Source organism: Xiphophorus hellerii, chromosome 13 (genome assembly GCF_003331165.1).
Source record: "Xiphophorus hellerii strain 12219 chromosome 13, Xiphophorus_hellerii-4.1, whole genome shotgun sequence".
Lineage (NCBI taxonomy): Eukaryota > Metazoa > Chordata > Actinopteri > Cyprinodontiformes > Poeciliidae > Xiphophorus > Xiphophorus hellerii.
In genome coordinates, this window is record NC_045684.1 from 23,160,356 (window position 1) to 23,179,116 (window position 18,761).

The 18,761-nt window shown below is 42.7% G+C and overlaps 1 protein-coding gene across 2 annotated transcripts; it reads right to left on the reverse strand.

Moving 5' to 3' along the window:
- Positions 1-551: 551 nt before the first annotated feature.
- On the reverse strand, positions 552-16,810 carry topaz1 (testis and ovary specific TOPAZ 1). 2 transcript variants are annotated; one of them, XM_032581935.1, is made up of 19 exons: positions 14,384-16,810; positions 14,254-14,303; positions 14,080-14,165; positions 12,970-13,016; positions 12,844-12,887; positions 12,648-12,706; positions 12,242-12,328; positions 11,893-11,950; positions 6,432-6,583; positions 6,241-6,333; positions 6,025-6,140; positions 5,865-5,928; positions 5,611-5,782; positions 4,869-4,969; positions 4,630-4,795; positions 2,024-2,176; positions 1,715-1,918; positions 1,446-1,632; positions 552-1,253 (listed from the first exon to the last, which is right to left on the reverse strand). In XM_032581935.1, the coding sequence occupies exons 1-19, from the start codon at positions 16,630-16,632 to the stop codon at positions 1,031-1,033; spliced, it is 4,311 nt and encodes a 1,436-aa protein (XP_032437826.1). In that variant the 5' UTR covers positions 16,633-16,810; the 3' UTR covers positions 552-1,030. The 2 variants fall into 2 exon arrangements, with proteins under 2 accessions (XP_032437826.1, XP_032437827.1); XM_032581936.1 differs by lacking the exons at positions 12,844-12,887; positions 12,970-13,016; positions 14,254-14,303; positions 14,384-16,810 and having other exon boundaries at positions 14,080-14,171.
- Between the last annotated feature and the right edge of the window lie 1,951 nt (positions 16,811-18,761).

Genomic DNA, 18,761 nt, shown 5'->3' on the forward strand with positions numbered 1-18,761 from the left:
AGGACCGCAAAAACGAGTCAAAAGATGAGCCAGGAGAGTCAAACTGATGAATGGAAAAGCAGCAAAATTATCTTTTAAAAATAAATAATTATAAAAACGAAATAAATGTTAAAAAAAAAAACCCCACCGCGGTTAGCGTTAGCGGTCCGTACACGAATCTCAACGTGGACGTCCCGAGTTCAACTCCAGTCCTCGTTTCCTCTGCCGCATCTCTTCCCCCCCTTCAGATTACTGTCACAGTACACTATTGCTAAAAAATTATTTAAAAACTAAAAGAAAGCGATTCACTTTTGGATAAAACCAAAGTAACATACTTATTGCAACGGTGAAGTATCCTTCCGCCGAAGCACCGCCAGTTTATAGTTAACGTCTCTAAATGATGTTTGAAACAAATTACTCCCTTTAAATATTCCTGAATATGAAAACCTGAAATGTTTCAGAGAATAAAACATGTTTTAAACAATTTTACAGTTCAAGTTTGCATATTTAAGCATGATTAATCACAGCGCTAGTGTGATTGACAGCAACACTATAAATACACACACCCACACAAAGAAGTAAACTTTTAATAAAAAACTTAATTCAAAGAAATCGTAAATTACAGGTCCTGAACAAGCAACAGTTTTGATTATAACAAACAATACGGCAACATAATGTGGTCATATAAATACATATTTAATTATTTTATATACAGATAACACTGTAACACCCACTCCACCCCCCAAAAATTACATGTGATTGTTCCCCGCAAGAAAAAGAATTCTAAGTTGCTCCCTTAAAACTCTGAGTGAAAGCCAACAAAACTACCTCAGGAAAATAAAGAGCTTTAAATAAACATGAACATAAAAAGTTTGATCACCTGGCATCAGTCTTTGGTTGTGATTTCCTGCGACTGGGTCGCCATGTGTGTAAGGAAGAAAAGAAATGTAGAACTAGAACAGAAACACGCCGTTCTACCTGATTTCATTGATGTTTCTCGGAGCATTCACGGACGCTGGAACATAAGAAGACGTCAAAATAGTTACCGAGGTCAGTTGGGGTTGACACTTTTGGGTCGTTGCGTCCACATCTCGCTGGCCCACAAGTGATTGTGGCGGAGCCAGCGGCGCGCGGAGGGAACGTCCAGCCGGAACAGCTGCTCCTGGGAGGAGTTGACCGCTGTGTAGCGGACAGTGAGTTTGGGCTGGGGCAGGCAAGCTGCGGAGAGAAGCCGGTTACCTGCCGAGATGTACTCCCCCTCGCAGGTTTGAGTCCTGCAAGAGAGGCCATGCAGAGCACAGTGAGACCACATAGTGCGGCCTTTAAAAATAAAACTCTTTCACATTTTGTCAACTCCAAATAAAAAAAGTTTGATGTATTTTATTGGTGATTTTTAGCAGCGTGCCGATTGCAGTTTTTTGGCCGATCAAGCACTTTCGTAAAACCCTGCAAAAGCATCGACGTACCTTTTTAGAGTGATGCTGAGGGAAGAAGAGGCGGTGTCTGAAAGAGGAAGAATGGCTGACGCATTGAAGGCAACAAACATCTCCAAGGCGAGAGCGAGCTCCACCTCGCCGAGCTGACAGGGTACGACCAGCGCCATCAAACCAGGGGCAGCCGATACGTCAGGGTAGTAGCCCGCACTCAGAGAATCTGGGGGATTAACACGGACACTCTGAGGTTTTAAACAGCTAATAATGAGATTTTTACGGGACAGTGATCCAGTGATATTTACGTTTGAAGACTTCCCGCGCCCGCAGCCACAGGTTTTGCCTGCCCAGTTTCTCGAGTAGCATCTGCAGCAGTGAGTGATCGACAGCCAGCTGTTTACTCAGCATGAAGTCCAGCAGGTCTGACGCTACAGGTAGAATCTGTCTCTCCACACACACTTGAAGGTGAGACGTAAACATAGGACTGTACCTGGAGATGTCTATAAGGTCTGGAGGTAGGAGGGGGAAGGAAATGTCTGAAAGCATCAGTAAGATCAAATCCAAATACTAGGAAATGTTAAAAACCGCTCACACACACACAAACACACACACACCGCTGGGTTCCTTAACTCCTGGCAGATTACAGAGGACCTCCAAGGTGTCCCGGTGAGAGGTTTTCCCAGACAGACGCCTCAGCAGATTAGTCCTGCCCTCCAGATCAGTGGGCTCGCACGGCCACAAACCCGAACTCAGGAACCAGTTGTGTTCTGCAGGGACGAATTCCCAAACTCAACTACAAGAACATCTCAAATTAGAATGTCATGAAAAGGTTTCATTTATGTCAGTAATTTAATTCAAAATGGGAACTTTTGTTACATCAATGTAGTCCTTTTTCTCCAGGTACGACCCAGTCAAGTCTCTGGTTCTGGAATCACCCAAACTCTTGAATGGACTTTGCTTTACACTGTTTTTCTAAACTTTCCATTAATATGCTAAATCCTTTTTTGTTGGCCTAATATGGGGGTCGGTAACCCACGGCTCTGTAGTGCTGCCTAGTGGCTCTCTGGAACTTTTTCAAAAATGTTTGAAAATGGAAAAAGATGGGGGTGGGAAATATATTTTTTGTTTTAATATGGTTTTTGTAGGAGGACAAACACGACACAATCATTCTAAACGTTTTCCAATGCTATAAAAATGTGTAGAATAAATATTAAATTTCAACATTTCTGTCAACGAAGATTTGCGTCATAGCCTGTGACGTTTCTTCCAGCTGGGGCAGGTGGCTGTTGTAAACAAACCGATGGGTGTGTGGTGGGCCAGGGAGAGCTTTGGGGAAAAATAGCCGAGGAGAGATTCTACAATTCTTGGACCGAATCATTTGCATTCATTGCCAATGCAGAAGGATTACCTGAATGTTTGCTCTGTAGCGAGAAGTTGTCAAATAACAAAAAGACAGTACTTTCCGCATTATAGAGCGCACCTTACTGTAAGCCACACCTACAAATAATATTAAAAAAAAAAGGAAACATGTATATATATATACAGTATGTTGAGAAGCTGTCCAGTGATTTCCGTAAACAGAAGTTACATTACACACGTAAGAACACAATCCTGTCTTAGGCACATATATTTAGTAACAAAGTGGTTGTTTTTATAAATTGATTAATGATTTTTGTCAGTATATATTTAGAATGACACCTAGCGATATTATTGTGTTTTGTTGCTCAGGTCAGAGGATGGCTGCGTGTCAAAAGAGAAGATGCTGCTGCTATTGTCTTACCATTGCACTGACTTGCTTGGCATTTGCAGAGAAATCAAACTTTAAGTGTATTAATTTTATTTTATACACTTTACCTTTTCAAAAGGCTACTGCGTTATATTATACCTGCAGGTTCCGTTTTGTTGTGTGTTTGATCCCACACTTAACGTGATCATTTACAAAGAGCATTCGTCGTTATGCAAACTGCATTTGGGAGCAGATTTCCCCGAGTTCCAAATCGAAAAAAAGACCCTTTCCCTGTCGAATCTTCATGATAAAAATTACATCAAAAATCTGATTTCTTTATTGTATTTCTTTAATTTTATCAATGCAACAAAACATAAAACATTAATATTGTAACGGAAGGTGAACTTAAAGCATCATTGTACAACAGAGTCATGTGGTGCGTCATTAAGGACGCACTGCAGGGTGAGAATAAACATTTAATCATGAATGCTAATTATGTATACACTTAGTCGTTTTGATAATAGGCTAATATAAACACTTAAAGCCTGTTTTGCCTTTATAAGGCCTTTAAAAGGCCTTTGCCTTTAAAAGCCTTATATAAGGCTTTTAATTTTTTGCGGCTCCAGAAAGATTTGTTTTTTTTGGCTCTTTCAACATTTTGGGTTGCCGACTCCTGGCCTAATAACATTCTGATAATACTATAAGGAACTTAATTTAGCTTTTTTTTAAAATCAGTTCTAAGGCAGAAACGATTAATCGGGATTAATTGATTATTGAAATAATCTTCAACTAATTTTGTAATCAATTAATTAATTGTTAACTGGAATATGCAAAATTATTAAAAGGTCATTTGTTGAAAGAACAAAACTCTTAGTAATTAATTTTGTACAGTTTTGTACAAAACTGTACAAAAACCACATACATTTTGCATTAAAAAAAAAAAAAACCTTTGTAAATATCTTTCACCCAGAACTCCAAGTGGAAAGGTTTTCAGCTTTACCTTGTTCAAACTTTGTAAAAATAAATAAAGAAATAAGATCTAGCATTAAGAACCTTTTGCTACCTAATTAATTGGTTAATCAAAAAACAGATTAGCCCCACATTGTATTAGCGTTAAGTATGTTGTTAGAAGCATTTCTTTAGCTGCAGCTGGATCCTTTTCCACAAATGATTGAGTGTAAAGTAAAACATGCTGTGTTTTTGTACTTTAAGCAATACAATGTTTATTTTCGTATGTTTGTTTTCCACCTTTTAATGTATTTCTAGTATTGTGTAAAAAGGTTTATGTGGTTAAATAAAAATCTGCCGAATGTGCTCATTTTTGTATCCAATTAATCAATTAATCATCAGCGGAATCGATTACTGAAGTTGCACCCCCAATGCTAACCTACTTTTCTTTTTATATTCAGCCAACTGTAAGCTGATTTGCCCAAGAGGAGCAGCTTCAGTTATAACTGTCTGAGATCTGATGAGAGTCCGGACAGGCAGCGTTACCTCGGAGTGTGTTTAGCGCTCCCTCCACACTCCCACTCAGGTAGAAGAGCTCCGTTGCCACAGTGATCAGGCAGCAGCGCGACGCTCCGTCCTCGTTCCCAAATAAGCTCTTCAGTGTTGTGTAGTCGACTTTTAAGGCGGACATCACCTCCACCACTATGCGGCCCTGCATGTGGACATCATTAACCGAACGAAAGAAAGCTGGAGAAACGCAGGAGAGAAACGGAGCGGTTTGTTACCTTAACCCAGTGGTGATTTTTGTGGTATCTCAACATCAAAGACACTCCGATTCTGCCCACAAAAGTCTTCACCAGATTCTCCTCACTTTCATTTTGGCGCACTAAAAAAAATAAAAAAATAAAAAATTGCAATCATTACGGTGCCTAGAAAAAGTATCCATTTTCTGCCACAAACGTTGGGATTATATCCATTATCCAACTGGAGCTGCGTTTCCATTGACCATATAACAACGCAATTTGGTATTTTGAAAATAAATTTGTTAAAGGGAAACATGCCAATTTCGGAAAAGAAAAAAAAAGTATTTTCAAAAAAAAAAAAAAAAAAATGTTTTGCCAATAGGATGAGGTGGTTTTCCGGCTGTATTGCAATTGGTTTATTTTTCAAAACTGCAATGGAAACACATGATCAACAACCAGATGCTGCCGCTGGCGCAAACCACGAAGAAGACGACGACAGGAAGTAGTTGCAGTATTAATTTTTTTTTTTTCAAGGTTTATCGCGTGAACAAACTTACTCAACATCTGATTTTAATTGAGATTATTATCCAATGGAAACACCACAAATTGCAAAATTTTGTTTTTGCGACATTAGCGGAATAGCGACAAAGTTCTGAGCAAATCTGTAACGGAATTGAAGGTAGTGAAGCAGAAGAAAAAAAAAAAAGAAGTAAAACGTGTACTGTGCATTTAAAAATATAAAGGAAGAGTACCAAGTACTAGACACATTATTGAGAACGTTCACCTGTCTTAGCGAAAGCAGCGTAAGGCAGTGAGACCTTGTCTTTGCTCTCAGACAGAAGCGCTATAGCAATGCGGCCGCTGATTCGCTCCACCTGGTTTGGGTGTTGGCTGAACTGGCAGATGGACCTGTACACCTCTCCCATCCGTTTCCAGTCTTCCTGCTTGGCACAAAGCTGACAAAATGGATGATATGAATAAATATAATAAGAAACAGTGTAATCTTTAGGGATGACCCAAAAATCAAACAGAACTAACCTCTATTTCAACAATCCCATGCACTAAATTGAGATACTCAGGACTCTGCATGCAGGCAGGTGAGCTAAATGAGTTAAATCACAAGTTTTTACGTTATTACACAAACAATTAGGAACTACAGCAGCTAAAATCATGAGTAAAACCTGAAGGTGTTACTAACTTGTGGTTTCCACCCAGAGCGACGTGCGAGTTGTGATGAGCCACCTGCTGAAACATGGGGCTGTGTTTTACGTCGTCTATGCAGTCCAAGCTCAGCTCCAAACCGACGCTGGCCATCTGTTGTCAAACAAAACAGCAACAGAAATTCCCTCATTCACATAAAAACAAACAAAAAAAAGACTCGACAGCAAACCCGAGGATGAACAAACTGAGACACCTTGAATGTGAGCTGCATCAGTTCAGGCACGAAGTTCATGAGATCCTTGTCCCTCACGTAGTTAAAGAGAGCCAGCAGGAACTCGTGGCCCGGCTGGAGGAGGACAGGAGAGGGTTAAATCACGCGATGTCCCCCCGCCGTCTCGTAGGCAACACGCTGGATTATGTTACATACATGACTGCTGCACTGACCACTATGTTGTGGGCCAAGCTGACGCGGAGGACTGAGAAGACGTTGGACATCATGCCGGCTTTCAGCAGAGCCCAGAGCAGGGTGAGGAGGACCGGCATGGAGAAATACGCCCCCGGTGGACTGTTCTGGTAGTACCCAGTAAACACAGCGCCTGGAGGGGGCAGGTGGGAAAAAAACATACATGCTTCTGAACTCCACTGAACCTTGCAGTGGTTATGAGAATTTTTTTTGTCTCATTATAAACATGAATTTCAGTGTATTTTAATTGAGATTTTCTGTGATAGATCTTTAGAAAGCAGTTGAAAACCAAAACACTGCTTTCACAATGCTTTACAAATAAAATCCAAAAAGTTTGGGTAGGTGTGAACATGCAATCGAATTTTGATGTGCACAAAAAAAGAAAAAAAGGGAAATCCTGTCCGTCTCTGTTTGACTGAAGTGAACTCTGGCACAGTTCGAATACATATGTGAACACCAAGGGGACCAGAGACTGCTTCAAAAGCAGGAAGCGGACTACAATGAAGGGCATTCTGGGTAAGTATAACCATAACAAATGTGAGAGTCTAGTGTTAGCGACAGAAATGGCTTGTGATCTTTTACCAGAAACAGAAGAAAAATCTTACACCGCTAAAATTTGTCGCTGCTACATCTTTGTTTACATTTTGTGAAGAAGAAAGGCGCACTCGTTTCTTCTTCAGAGGTTTTCGTGCTGTTTTTTTCTTCAGTGGTTCTTGGTGCAGCGCCACCACTGGTGAGGAGGTGAACAGGTTTTTGAAAGTGTTTAGTTAATTTGTCATAGTGTGGTGTGACAGTGAACCACACCAACTGAAAACGTACAGTACAGAGCAAAAGTTTGGACACACCTTTTAATTCAATGAGTTTCCTTTATTTTCATGACTATTGACATTGTAGATTCACACTGAAGGCATCAAAACTATGAATAACACATGTGGAAATATACACTAAACAAAAAAGTGTAAAACAACTGAAAATAGCCCTTATATTCTAGTTTCTTCAAAGTAGCAACCTTTTGCTGTGATTACTGCTTTGCACACACTCTGCATTTTCTTGATGAGCTTCAAGAGGTAGTCACCTGAAATGGTTTTCACTTCATAGCTGAGCCCTGTCAGGTTAATAAGTGCGATTTCTTGCCTTATAAATAGTCATGAAAATAAAGAAAACCCATTGAATTAGAAAGGTGTGTCCAAACTTTTGGTCTGTACTGTACGAAATGTCGTAATTTTGTTTCCCGATCAAACAGAGTCTACTGGACTAGCAAGTGTGAAAACATCATGAAAGATTTTGTTCAGCAGGGCTCTTTTTATTTAATGCCAACCAGTCAAATCAACTTTGACCTGATTGTCAGTTGTTTCTGGAAAAAAATATTAAAAAATATCCCAAAACATAAGATAAGATAAAATAAAATAAGATTTACTGTCATTGTCATCAACAGATTACAACGAGATTGAGATTTGCTCGACTCTAGTTAAGATGCAGGTTATGTGTATATACATAATATACAAAGATAAAGAAATAAATAGTACAAAATGAGAAATAAATAGACATCAGAAGATGGTTGCAGCGCCTGAAGGTGTCGCAATAGAATTTACATTTTTAACAAAGTGGTGTCAAGAGCAGAAGTTCTTATGCCTTTGAATTTAGTGCCATGATTGCCATCGGGTAAAAACTGTTTTTTAGGCGATTTGTCCTGTTTTTTTATTGCTCTGTATCTCTTGCCTAATGGCAGCAGCTGGAAGAGACCATGGCCAGCGTGTGAAGAGTCATTTAAAATGTCCAAAACTTTCTTGTGGAGCCTGGAAGTGTAAATCTGTTCCATAGTGGGGAGGGGGCAGCCTATGGTTCTCTCTGCTGCCCTAACAACCCTCTGGAGCGCCTTCTTGTCCACGGATGTGCTACTGCCGTACCAGACACACAGACTGTACGTGAGCACACTCTCTATGGAGCAGTGATAGAAGGCCTGCAGCAGGTCTGAGGGGAGACGGTTCTTCTTGAGTATTCTCAGAAAGTACAGTCTCTGCTGTGCCTTCTTCAACAGCTCCTTGGTGTTGGTGCTCCAGGTTAGCTTGTCCTCCAACTCCATGCCCAGAAACCTGAACACTGGGACCCTCTCCACACAGATCCCACTGATGGTGAGAGGATGGATGTCCGTTTTGTTCTTCCTGAAGTCGATCACCAGCTCCTTTGTTTTGGAGGTGTTGAGGAGCAGGTTATTGACTTTGCACCACTCTGACAGCCGCTTCACCTCATCCCTGTACTCCAGCTCCCCCTTCCCGCCTGAGATGAGACCAACAACAGTCGTGTCATCTGCAAACTTTATGATCTTGTTGCTGAGGTGGTTGGAGACACAGTCATGAGTGTAGAGGGTGTAGAGAAGTGGGCTGAGCACGCAACCCTGTGGCGATCCGGTGTTCAGGCTCAGAGCAGTGGAGGTGTGGGGGCCCAGTCTGACCCTCTGAGAGCGACCTGTTAGGAAGTCCAGGATCCAACTGCAGGTGGCTGATGGTTTGCTAGCTTGGACACCAGACGTTGGGGAAGTATAGTATTAAATGCTGAGCTGAAGTCCACGAAGAGCATTCTGACGTAGCTCCCCTGCTTCTCTAAGTGGGTCAGGGCAGCATGAAGTGCTGTGGATACAGCGTCCTCTGTGGACCTCTTTGCTTTGTAGGCAAATTGGAGAGGGTCCAGCTCAGCAGGCAGGCCAGCGAGGATGTGACTCCGCACCAGTCTCTCGAAGCACTTCATGATGATCGGTGTGAGTGCCACTGGATGGTAGTCGTTCAGGGTGTTGATGTTGGTTCTTTTCGGCAGGGGGACAATGGTAGAGGACTTTAGGCAGGGAGGGACAGGGGCTTGAGACAGGGACTGGTTAAAAATCTTTGTGAAGATTCCAGCCAGTTGGTCTGCACAGTCTTTAAGCACCCGTCCCAACACACCGTCAGGTCCCGCAGCCTTCCTTGGGTTCACCTTCCTCATCACCTGCCTCACCTCACACTCCTCTACTGTGAGAGCAGAGCTGCTGTGGACAGGCAGCTGTGATGGAGCTGTGGTAGGTGTCGCCTCAAAGCGGGCAAAGAAGATATTCATCTCCTCTGCCAGGGAAGTGGTTCCCTCCGTGCATGGCTGGTTGCTGGATCTGTAGTTTGTAATGTGCTGAAGACCCTGCCACACCTGCCTGGTGTTGTTGCTCCTGAGCTGCTTCTCTATTCTCCCTCTGTATGATGCCTTAGCTTGGCAGATGCCTCTTCTCAGGTTGGCTCTGGCAGAACTGTAGAGTGCTTTGTCCCCAGACCTGAAAGCAGCGTTCCTGGCTTTCAAGAGGCCCCAGACCTCCTTAGTCATCCAGGGTTTCCTATTCGGATAGATCCTCATGAGTCTGTTCCTGGTGACATTGTCCGTGCAGAACCTGATGTAGTCCAAGACTGCTGAGGTGTAGTTCTCCAGGTCCTGATGTGCAAAAACCTCCCAGTCAGTTCTCTGGAAGCAGTCCTGTAGTTGGTGAGAGGCATCCTCAGGCCAGATGGTGACAGTCCGGGTTGTACTGGGGACACGTTTCCGCAGGGGGTGTAAGCAGGGATCAGTAGCAGGGACATGTGATCAGACTGGCCAAGGTGTGCTAAGGGTTTAGCCCTGTATGCTTGTCTGATGTTTGTGTCCAGCTTGTGTCCAGAGTTTTATCACCCCTGGTTGTGCACTTTATGTGTTGATGGAATTTGGGGAGGACTGATTTCAGATCAGCATGATTAAAGTCCCCAGAGACGATGTGAACAGCCTCGGGGTACTTGTTCTGGTTGTTGCTGATAGTATCATGCAGGAGTCCCACGGCCGAGCTAGCGTTAGCATCCGGTGGTATGTAAACCGCAGTGAGTAGAATGGCGTTAAACTCACGTGGGAGGTATCGGGGTCTGCATTTAATTGTGATGAACTCCACGCCGGGAGAACAGTGGCTAACAACTACTATGGAGTTCTTACACCAGCTGTTATTTACATAAATGCATAGTCCACCTCCTCTTTTCTTACCGGAGCTCGCTGATCGGTCCTGTCAATGTGCTGTGTAGCCTGCTAGCTCGATCTCCGGGTCCGGTATGGTTGGATTTAACCACGTCTCCGTGATCAACAGAATGCAGCATTCCCGGATGAGGTTGTCAGTTGCAATCCACAGCTTCCATTCGTCCAGTTTGTTAGCGAGAGACCTCACGTTGGAGAGAAAAATGCTTGGTAGCGGTGGTTTGTGTGGCTGTTTCCTGAGCCTCGCTAACACGCCGCTGCGACACCCCCTCTTTTGTTTACGATCTCTGCGCCGTCGCCCTGTCGTAGATACTGGGATTGTAATCCAGGGAGAGCCCGGTGTCCGTGCAATATCGACCGGAATGTTGTTGTGGACACGGAAAAGCTCCTGTGACAGACTTTCCCCGATTGCTTGACCAATGGCCAGTATATTTTGTCGGTTGTACGTGTTTTTAACCGCGCAAAGTGGAAAAGACAAACTTCGAGTCGGTGAGCACAAAGCCGCTGCGTCTACGCGCGCCGCCATCTTGAAAAATAATGGAAATGATGCATTTAGGTGACAATAAAGTGTTTTGAATCTAGGTGAAAAGGTTTAGCTCTGTCTCATACATCACTTAGAGCATACTGGCATTGTTTTTTCTGCTTTTTATTCCATATAGCCCAAATTTGCTGATATGTGAAGCTTCTCTGCAGCTACCAGGTTTGCAGTTGTGCAAAAAAATAAAAAACACAAAAACTTAAAATTTTCTGGTGATCAGTTGAACATGACAATGTGAGACGTTCAACCTCAAAACAATTGTGTTGTTTTTCTAACTTCATGATGCCATTCTCTCTGACCTGTCTGCTGAAAAATGTGATCGTCATAATTCTGTTCGTTCATCAATTCTTTTTAATAGACCTCTGTTGCTTTTACTGAGATTAAGCTACACAGAAGTAGACCCATCAGTCCATCCATTTCTGTTCACCCTTTGTCCCTAATGGGGTCGGGAGGGTTGCTGGTGCCTATATCCAGCTACGTTCCGGGTGAGAGGCGGGGTTCACCCTGGACAGGTCGCCAGTCTGTCGCAGGGTAACACAGAGACATACAGGACAAACAACCATTCACACACACACTCACACCTAGAGAGAATTTAGAGAGAGACCAATTAACCTGACAGTCATGTTTTTGGACTCCGGAGTACCCGGAGAGAACCCACGCATGCACAGGGAGAACATGCAAACTCCATTCAGAAAGACCCCGGCCGGGAATCGAACCCAGGACCTTCTTGCTGCAAGGCAACAGTGCTACCAACTGCGCCACTGTGCAGCCCCAGAAGTAGACCAAGTTTGCTAATAAGATGTCTTCTGAAGACAGGAAAAAAGGAAATCCTTTTGCAGAGCACTTGAACAGCTGTTTGAGAAAAAGTGAAAACTTTGCATTGAAAGGATACTGACCAGCTTTCTGGAGGCACGCTGGATTTTTGGCGAACTTCGTCACCGTATCAACACAGAACTAGAAGAAAGAGAGAAAAGGAAAAAAAAAAAGGATAATTTACAGTCTCTGAAAATGTGCAACGACACCAACAGCACAGCAGAGGGTGACATACCTCCTGTGATCAACAAACATCTAAACAAGGATGCAAACCTAGCAGCCTTTAAGCATGGAAAGAATTTTTTTATGGTAAAATTATATGAGGAATTCCTTCTCAGATGAAGTAATAAACGGTCTCTAGAGAGATCCAGTGGATTCCTACTTCGGCACAAAGTGTCTGAGCTGAGAACGAACGCGTTTCGCCGGACGTACCTTCTCGTCCCCCTCCGCCGGTAGATGCTGGAAGCGACACATTTTGAAGCCACAGGACAGCGACTCACTGAAGTACTGTCTGCAGTACTGAGGATTAGAAGATTTGCTCCATTACACAGAGGAGTCCATCACAAGAATCAGCAAAACAGTCATTTAGTTAGCTGAATGAATTGCACTATTGTTTGCCGCTTTTGCTTGTTTTTTTAAACGCATATTGTCCAAAAGCAACCATTAGGTTTGAAGCATAAAAACGAAAATGTGCCAATTCATATCAGACCAAATTATGTTTTGTTAGACGGATCATTTTAAACCAAATAAAGAAATACATTGTTGTAGAATTCACTTATTTAAGTGTTAAAAATAAAGTTAAAGCAGTCTTTTTTTCCCCCAATATAGAAATACTTACTTCATTTGATTTCTGACGCCTAAAATCTGTCAGGTTAGCCGGGTTTTTCATACACCGTCCTGTGGAAGGAGCAGAAGAGCCAGATGTGAGGCGTTATTCACTTTAGGCAAACCTGGACCTGACCTTTCTATTAAATAAATAAAAAGTCATCAGTGAAAAAGAAAAGATCACATTTGATCTTCTTATTCCCACTTACCTAATCTTGAGGTCACGTGTGGATGGATGAGACGACCAAAATTACTGAACAAACACACACAGATGAGATTAACACTAATTTATCTGTATTGAAAGAGTTCAGCATGTAAATTGTGTGAAGGAATACCTTTCCAGGGATCCATCCATTTTAATGTTGTTTCTATCAGATCGTCCCTGTTTGAAAACATGCAACATAGGTGGCAAAGTACTCACATCTATTTAAATGTGTCACTTTGTCACATTAAAACATCAAAAACCTCAATGGATTTTTTCTTTTTCTAGGCATTTTATGCGATAGCTGTACCAATCCAAACCTAAGCCAAACAATCATTTGCACATCACAAATCTGATTTTTCTGGAAGAGCGGCAAGAAGGAAGCCGTATGAAATCCTGCGTGAAGTTAGTCAGAAAAAACATGGCAGACGTGGAAGAAGGTGGTGTGGTTGGATGAGACCAAAAAGTAAATTTTCTATCCTAGCACAAACAAATATAGTGTATGTATGCCAAAAAAAAAATTTTAATGGTGGTAAATCATGCAGTGGTGCGCTTTTCTTAAACAGGGATGAAGGTTAAAATCGAGGGGAAGATGGATGGAGGACAAACATGGAAAAAAAAAAAAAACTGTCAGGCGCTGAAAAAAAAAAAAAAAGTACTCTTCATTCAATCCGACAGTAATTTAGTTATTTTGTAAGGAAAATTGGAAAAAATGTCCGTCACTGGGTTTTCAAAGCTGGTCGAGACAAATTATTAACCCGTAGGGATAAATATAAAAGAACATCAGGCTAACATCAGAGTTATGCTTTGTTTTGATCTGCCGCATTCAATCAACAATAAAATGCATCAACGTTTGTGGCGACAATGTGACAAAATGTTGGGAAATAAAATTGAAGGAGTGTAAGTACTTTTTAAAATCCACAAAACCGGTAATATTACGTTGATTTAATACCGAGACATTTTGACCAATAAACTAAAATGCAGTGATCCACTTCAATTCAGTTTAAATGGATTAAACGAGTTTTCGTAATGAAATCTGCATGATCAAATGTAACTTTATACTGATGTAAAGCATTATGCTCTTTTTCTCTGCCCACATGGAGAACATTTATCCACTAGGGCGCTTTCTCAAACATTTCTGATGTTTTTCCAATAAAATGCTCAAAATTTAAAACGCCAGAGAAATGAGGGGCTCTGTATGAGACACAATAAAGAGCAAGAGGACTCCCTCCAGTTACATTACCAGATGTTCGCTTTGATGGTATGGATTTTGATTTTTGGTAGTTATGTTGCTACACCGAGGTCTCCATGGTCTGCTTTCCATCTCCTCTGTAACATATTAGTTTGTCCATGAAATAGAGTAGAAAAACATTCAAAAATGGCCACAAAAAACATAAAACGTATCCAGAATTCCTACCTGCAATATCAGTACAGATGTCATGAAGATCGACTGTAACTGGTGTCACTCTGAAACACAAATACCTTTCATTTAGTACAGGGAGAAACCACTTGTAGCCTACATGATGTAGAAACACAGGAGTCCTTACTTTTGATCAAACACTGATGACTTGGTTGTCTTGGATGAAAACTTTATTGCCGGGATTGGTTTCTTTTTAGGAGCCGCGGTGTCCCTGACGGGGCCCAGGTTTAGCAGGCTCTTCTGTGGCAGATTTTCAAACAGTTCCGGATCCTCCTGCCCAAGGTTGACGAGCAAGATATCCTGTTCGTAAGCTGTGAACTCGTCCAAAACGTCAGACTCCCGTTCTTTGGTCCCCTCCGCTTCTCTTTGGTCGTCTTCCGTGTTGTAAGAGCTCGACTCCTCTTCTGTAGAAGAGCACTGCTCTTCTTCGTCGTCTTCTTCTGTGTGTTCCTCACTATGGCTGCTGGGAGACGGGCTGCTTTCGGTCGGGACATTCGAGCCAACGGTTGCCTGTACTTTAGGACCAAAGGAAACTTGCTTGAAACTTCTTTTAACGTCCTCAACTTTTTTCTCTGAGTCATCTAAAGTTTTCTTTATACCCTCATCACCACCCACTTCAGTGTTGCTGGGAGAAGACAACAATTTGAAAGCGGTGATGTCAGTCGGAGTACTGGGACTTGTAGCGCCTTCCATTTCTTTGCTGGAGTGTTCAGAAGAAGTACTGGAGGTCTCAGTGTTGCCATTAGCCACTTGCAGCAGGTAAAAATCTGTTGGTGTTTCATCTTTGTTCATAACCTCCTCATCTTCCAATATTTCCAGGCTTTCGAATGAGGTACACCCTAAAATGCACCTATATGGAGAGGTGATGGGGGAGAGCTCTGGTGGAAGCAGAAACCCATCAGAGTCAAAGTCCACATAGTTTTGTCTGGGGAAGTTGCACAAATGTTTTGGGTTGAACGGACTTGCGTCATATGGTTCCAGACTGGGTGGACTCTTCATTGGGAGACATTCATCGTTGTTGTTCTGGTCACAACTGAAGCCGATGGAGGATAGAAGGCTCTGGTAGGAGTTGTTTGGAAGTGCAAAGGATACAGGACCGCATGCGGAGAGTTGGGGTTCCTCAAACGTTTTCCCCGCAGTGTTTTGGATTTTCCTTGATAGGAACGTTGAAGGGAGCGGAGAAAACTTTGTGGAAGAAAGGCCGCTTGATGATGGATCTGATGAATTAGACAAAGCAGAGGATCCTTCCCAGTCACACAGGCTGAGCACCGAGTGGGTGGTAGTAGTCAAGGTGGAGCCGTTCAATTCAAGGCGGTTCAACAGAAAAGTTGATCCATCTCCAACATCCGGCTCCATACTAAGCCGACCTGGGCCTGAAGATGGAACGGAACGACAATGAAGACGAGCTACAGATTTTCCAGACTGCACAGATTGTTGCGCTGTCCTCAGGTTTGTCATGTTGTGGTCTTCTCCTGTGGATGAACTAGACAGGTTTGAATTCTTTGTCACAGAGTCAATGGGGCTCCTTTGTGATGAACCCGTCTCTGAACAGGCTGTGGCAGAAGCACCAACATTACATTTCGGCTGACTATTTGGAAAAGGCCAGGACATGCAAGTTCGCGCACACGAAATAGGTAGTTCCCTAAAATACGGCCTTACTCTCTGGCAAGTGAAAAACTCCGGTTCGTCCACGTTCACCTCATCATTCTCACTGAACAGCACTGGTGATATTTGAAATACATCATTTTCAGTCGGACTGAAAATAGTCTGATCAGGTCCTTTCAAGGCCGTGCGACAAACTCTGCTGCACTCAACTCCGTCCCCAAGCTTCATTCTTTTGTCTCTGTGAATCTCCAAAGCAATCGGGTCAGATCCAAGTCCAGCATCGTCCAGATGATATTGGTCCAACACACAAGTCCTGATCTCGTCTTCTTCTGTGTGTTTGCTTTTTAAGAGAGAAGCAGGAGTAGTGGTGTCTACATCCGTCCAGCCATTGTAGAAATGCTTTGAAGGCGTCTCTGAGACCTCCGATGCTGTGCCTTCTTCTGGGTGTTTGTGTTGTTCTGTCAGACTTTCAGCCTGACAGATGCTGTTTCCACTCTGCACACTGCTGGTGCTATTTTTAGCCTCACCACCTTGCTCACTGTTATGCCCTATACAAGTGGGCCAAATTCTAAATCCAGCCGTCATGTCCCGCTTGAAGCAACGCATCTTCTTGTTCTTGAGATCATCTGGTAAAATGTAACCGCAATTGTGACTGCATATGTCGTATGTTGCTGCAATGTCGCAAAGTGTTACTTTGGGGTACTTATTAATCCACACGACGATCTTATCCACCGTCTCAACGGCTCTTTTCCCGCCGTAGACCTTAACCATAGTGGAAGACGGCCTGGAGTCCGGGGTAGAGTTTTTTGGCTTTTGCTTACTCAAGGTCCTCTGCCGGGGGGAAATGTATTTACATTCCCCGCACACAATACAGAGGGAGGCTCCAACGGATCTTCTTAAGTGCCCTTCTGAACCAGCAAGTTCAGATAGGTCCAGATGTGTATCCCGAACAAATTCTGAAAGTGAAATATATCAAGTAAAGCCAATGAGAAAGGCCGTAATTATATGAACACCAAGACACTTTTAACAACTAAGAACTAATCAGTTTACTTCATTTCTTTCTTCTTTTTTTTTGCTATTTTAACCACAAGTTCCACAATTCTCTACACTTTTTTTGCCCCATTATGTAAAATACTAACATTAAATATTTAGACAATGGGATCATGAATAAAGTCTGGAAATAAAAAATATTTTTTACACACTTCAATCACACAGAAAAGCCTCCGGTCTTCTGGACAAAACTTATTTGACAAAAGAAGGTGAGGTTTTCAAACCTAAGGTACACTTTACTGGAAGTCAGGCATTGTGGCATTAAGTAGGGCTATCGCTCTACCTGTGGTAACAATAAATTGCATAAAGTAGGTTGAATAATTAAAGAGGAAAACTATCAATTTCTCCCAACTTCCGCTCAAATCAGAAGCTAAACTTGCCACATTTGGGGATTTCAACTGGACAAAGATACCAAATGATAATCAAACAAGGTTTTGTAAATCTAAAGTCTTGAACTCAATCCTCTTAATGTATGGACTGAATGAATGTAGGGACTGTGCCAAAGAAGCAACCCAATTTAATTCTGTTACTGCTTCTCAGAAGAAAAGAGGTCAAATATCCAGCTAGCCTAATGGCAGAACCTTACGAGTTTTGCAATTGTTAAGATACACAAAATACAAGCGCCAAAATCAATTCATTTTACACTCATGCTAACAATGTGTGGATGTAAACGTCTGACCAGAACTGCAAATATACCTCTGGGTAACTTTCCCACTGCAGCTCAAAAGCACTACATGGCCCGTCCTCTAATGCTTTTCAATTGGAGCAGTGAGGAACGTATACAAGAGGAATACTAAGAATTAATTTCACTCTAAAATCTCAGCGAGAACAAATATTTAGCAAACTAACTGTTCCGCTCAAGTTTTCAAATCGAAATCTCTCCCAACAGTAGAACATGGCAGCTTCCCGGTCATAAAACGTCGTGACTGCCACAATCATCGTGTTTATCTGGTTTTATTTAGACACACATCTTAACATGATCCTTGACGTTTCGTACAATCACCTCCTGCAAGACATCTTCTAATATTTGATACTGTACGGCTGAAGATGTTGAAAGTTTTGCCCCTCTGTTAGCATTAGCATCTCACACGTTACATAAAAGCATGCATAAACAGCTGGTTAAATCTATAACCTGCCTGACAAAATGTTAGATGCGTTGTGCATTTCAATAAAAACACCTCAATGGAGCTAGCTAGCGCTAGACCTACGGTTCTCCTTACTTGCTGGGCTGCTCGGTTCTGACGGTGTTCCTGCAGACATTTGTCCCCCGACAGAAGCAGCGGAGCCCGGATTGCCTTCCGCGGCCTCGGCCTTCCCTGACCCCTGTCCATCCCTGCCTTCAACGCTGCCAAACATGTCTCTAGCCCCCTCTGCGGTGAAACTGTGCCCTTCATGAATGATAAAATTACCCAAATCCTGTCCTCCCGTTGCCTTACAAGCAGCCAGTTTTAGAGGAGAGGGCATTTTGGTTGTTTTCAGATCGTGGTCGACTTCAGCACAGATACACTCGGCTGTCCGAGTCGGCGCAAACGCACCACATCAACCTAACCCTGCAGACACTCGTCTCGTTTCTACTGTTGGGTTTTCAATCTTCATACTTGCCTTTAGTGTTTGGCCCGCTCCGTTTACGCTCCATGTTGTCTCCTGTGCACGACTGAAGGTCATTTCTCCTCTTGGCTCTCTGTGTAGCAGCGTATTTCCCCTTCAGTTCTCCTTTAAGGTTACGCTTGAGAGTATCGTTTTGTTTCTCCAAGCTCTTTGGTTCTGGGACAGTTTGGCTCGATTCGTCTCGGTCCCCAGAGACAGAAGCGGTCTCTTCCACTGACGAAGGCTTTGAAAGTACATTTTGA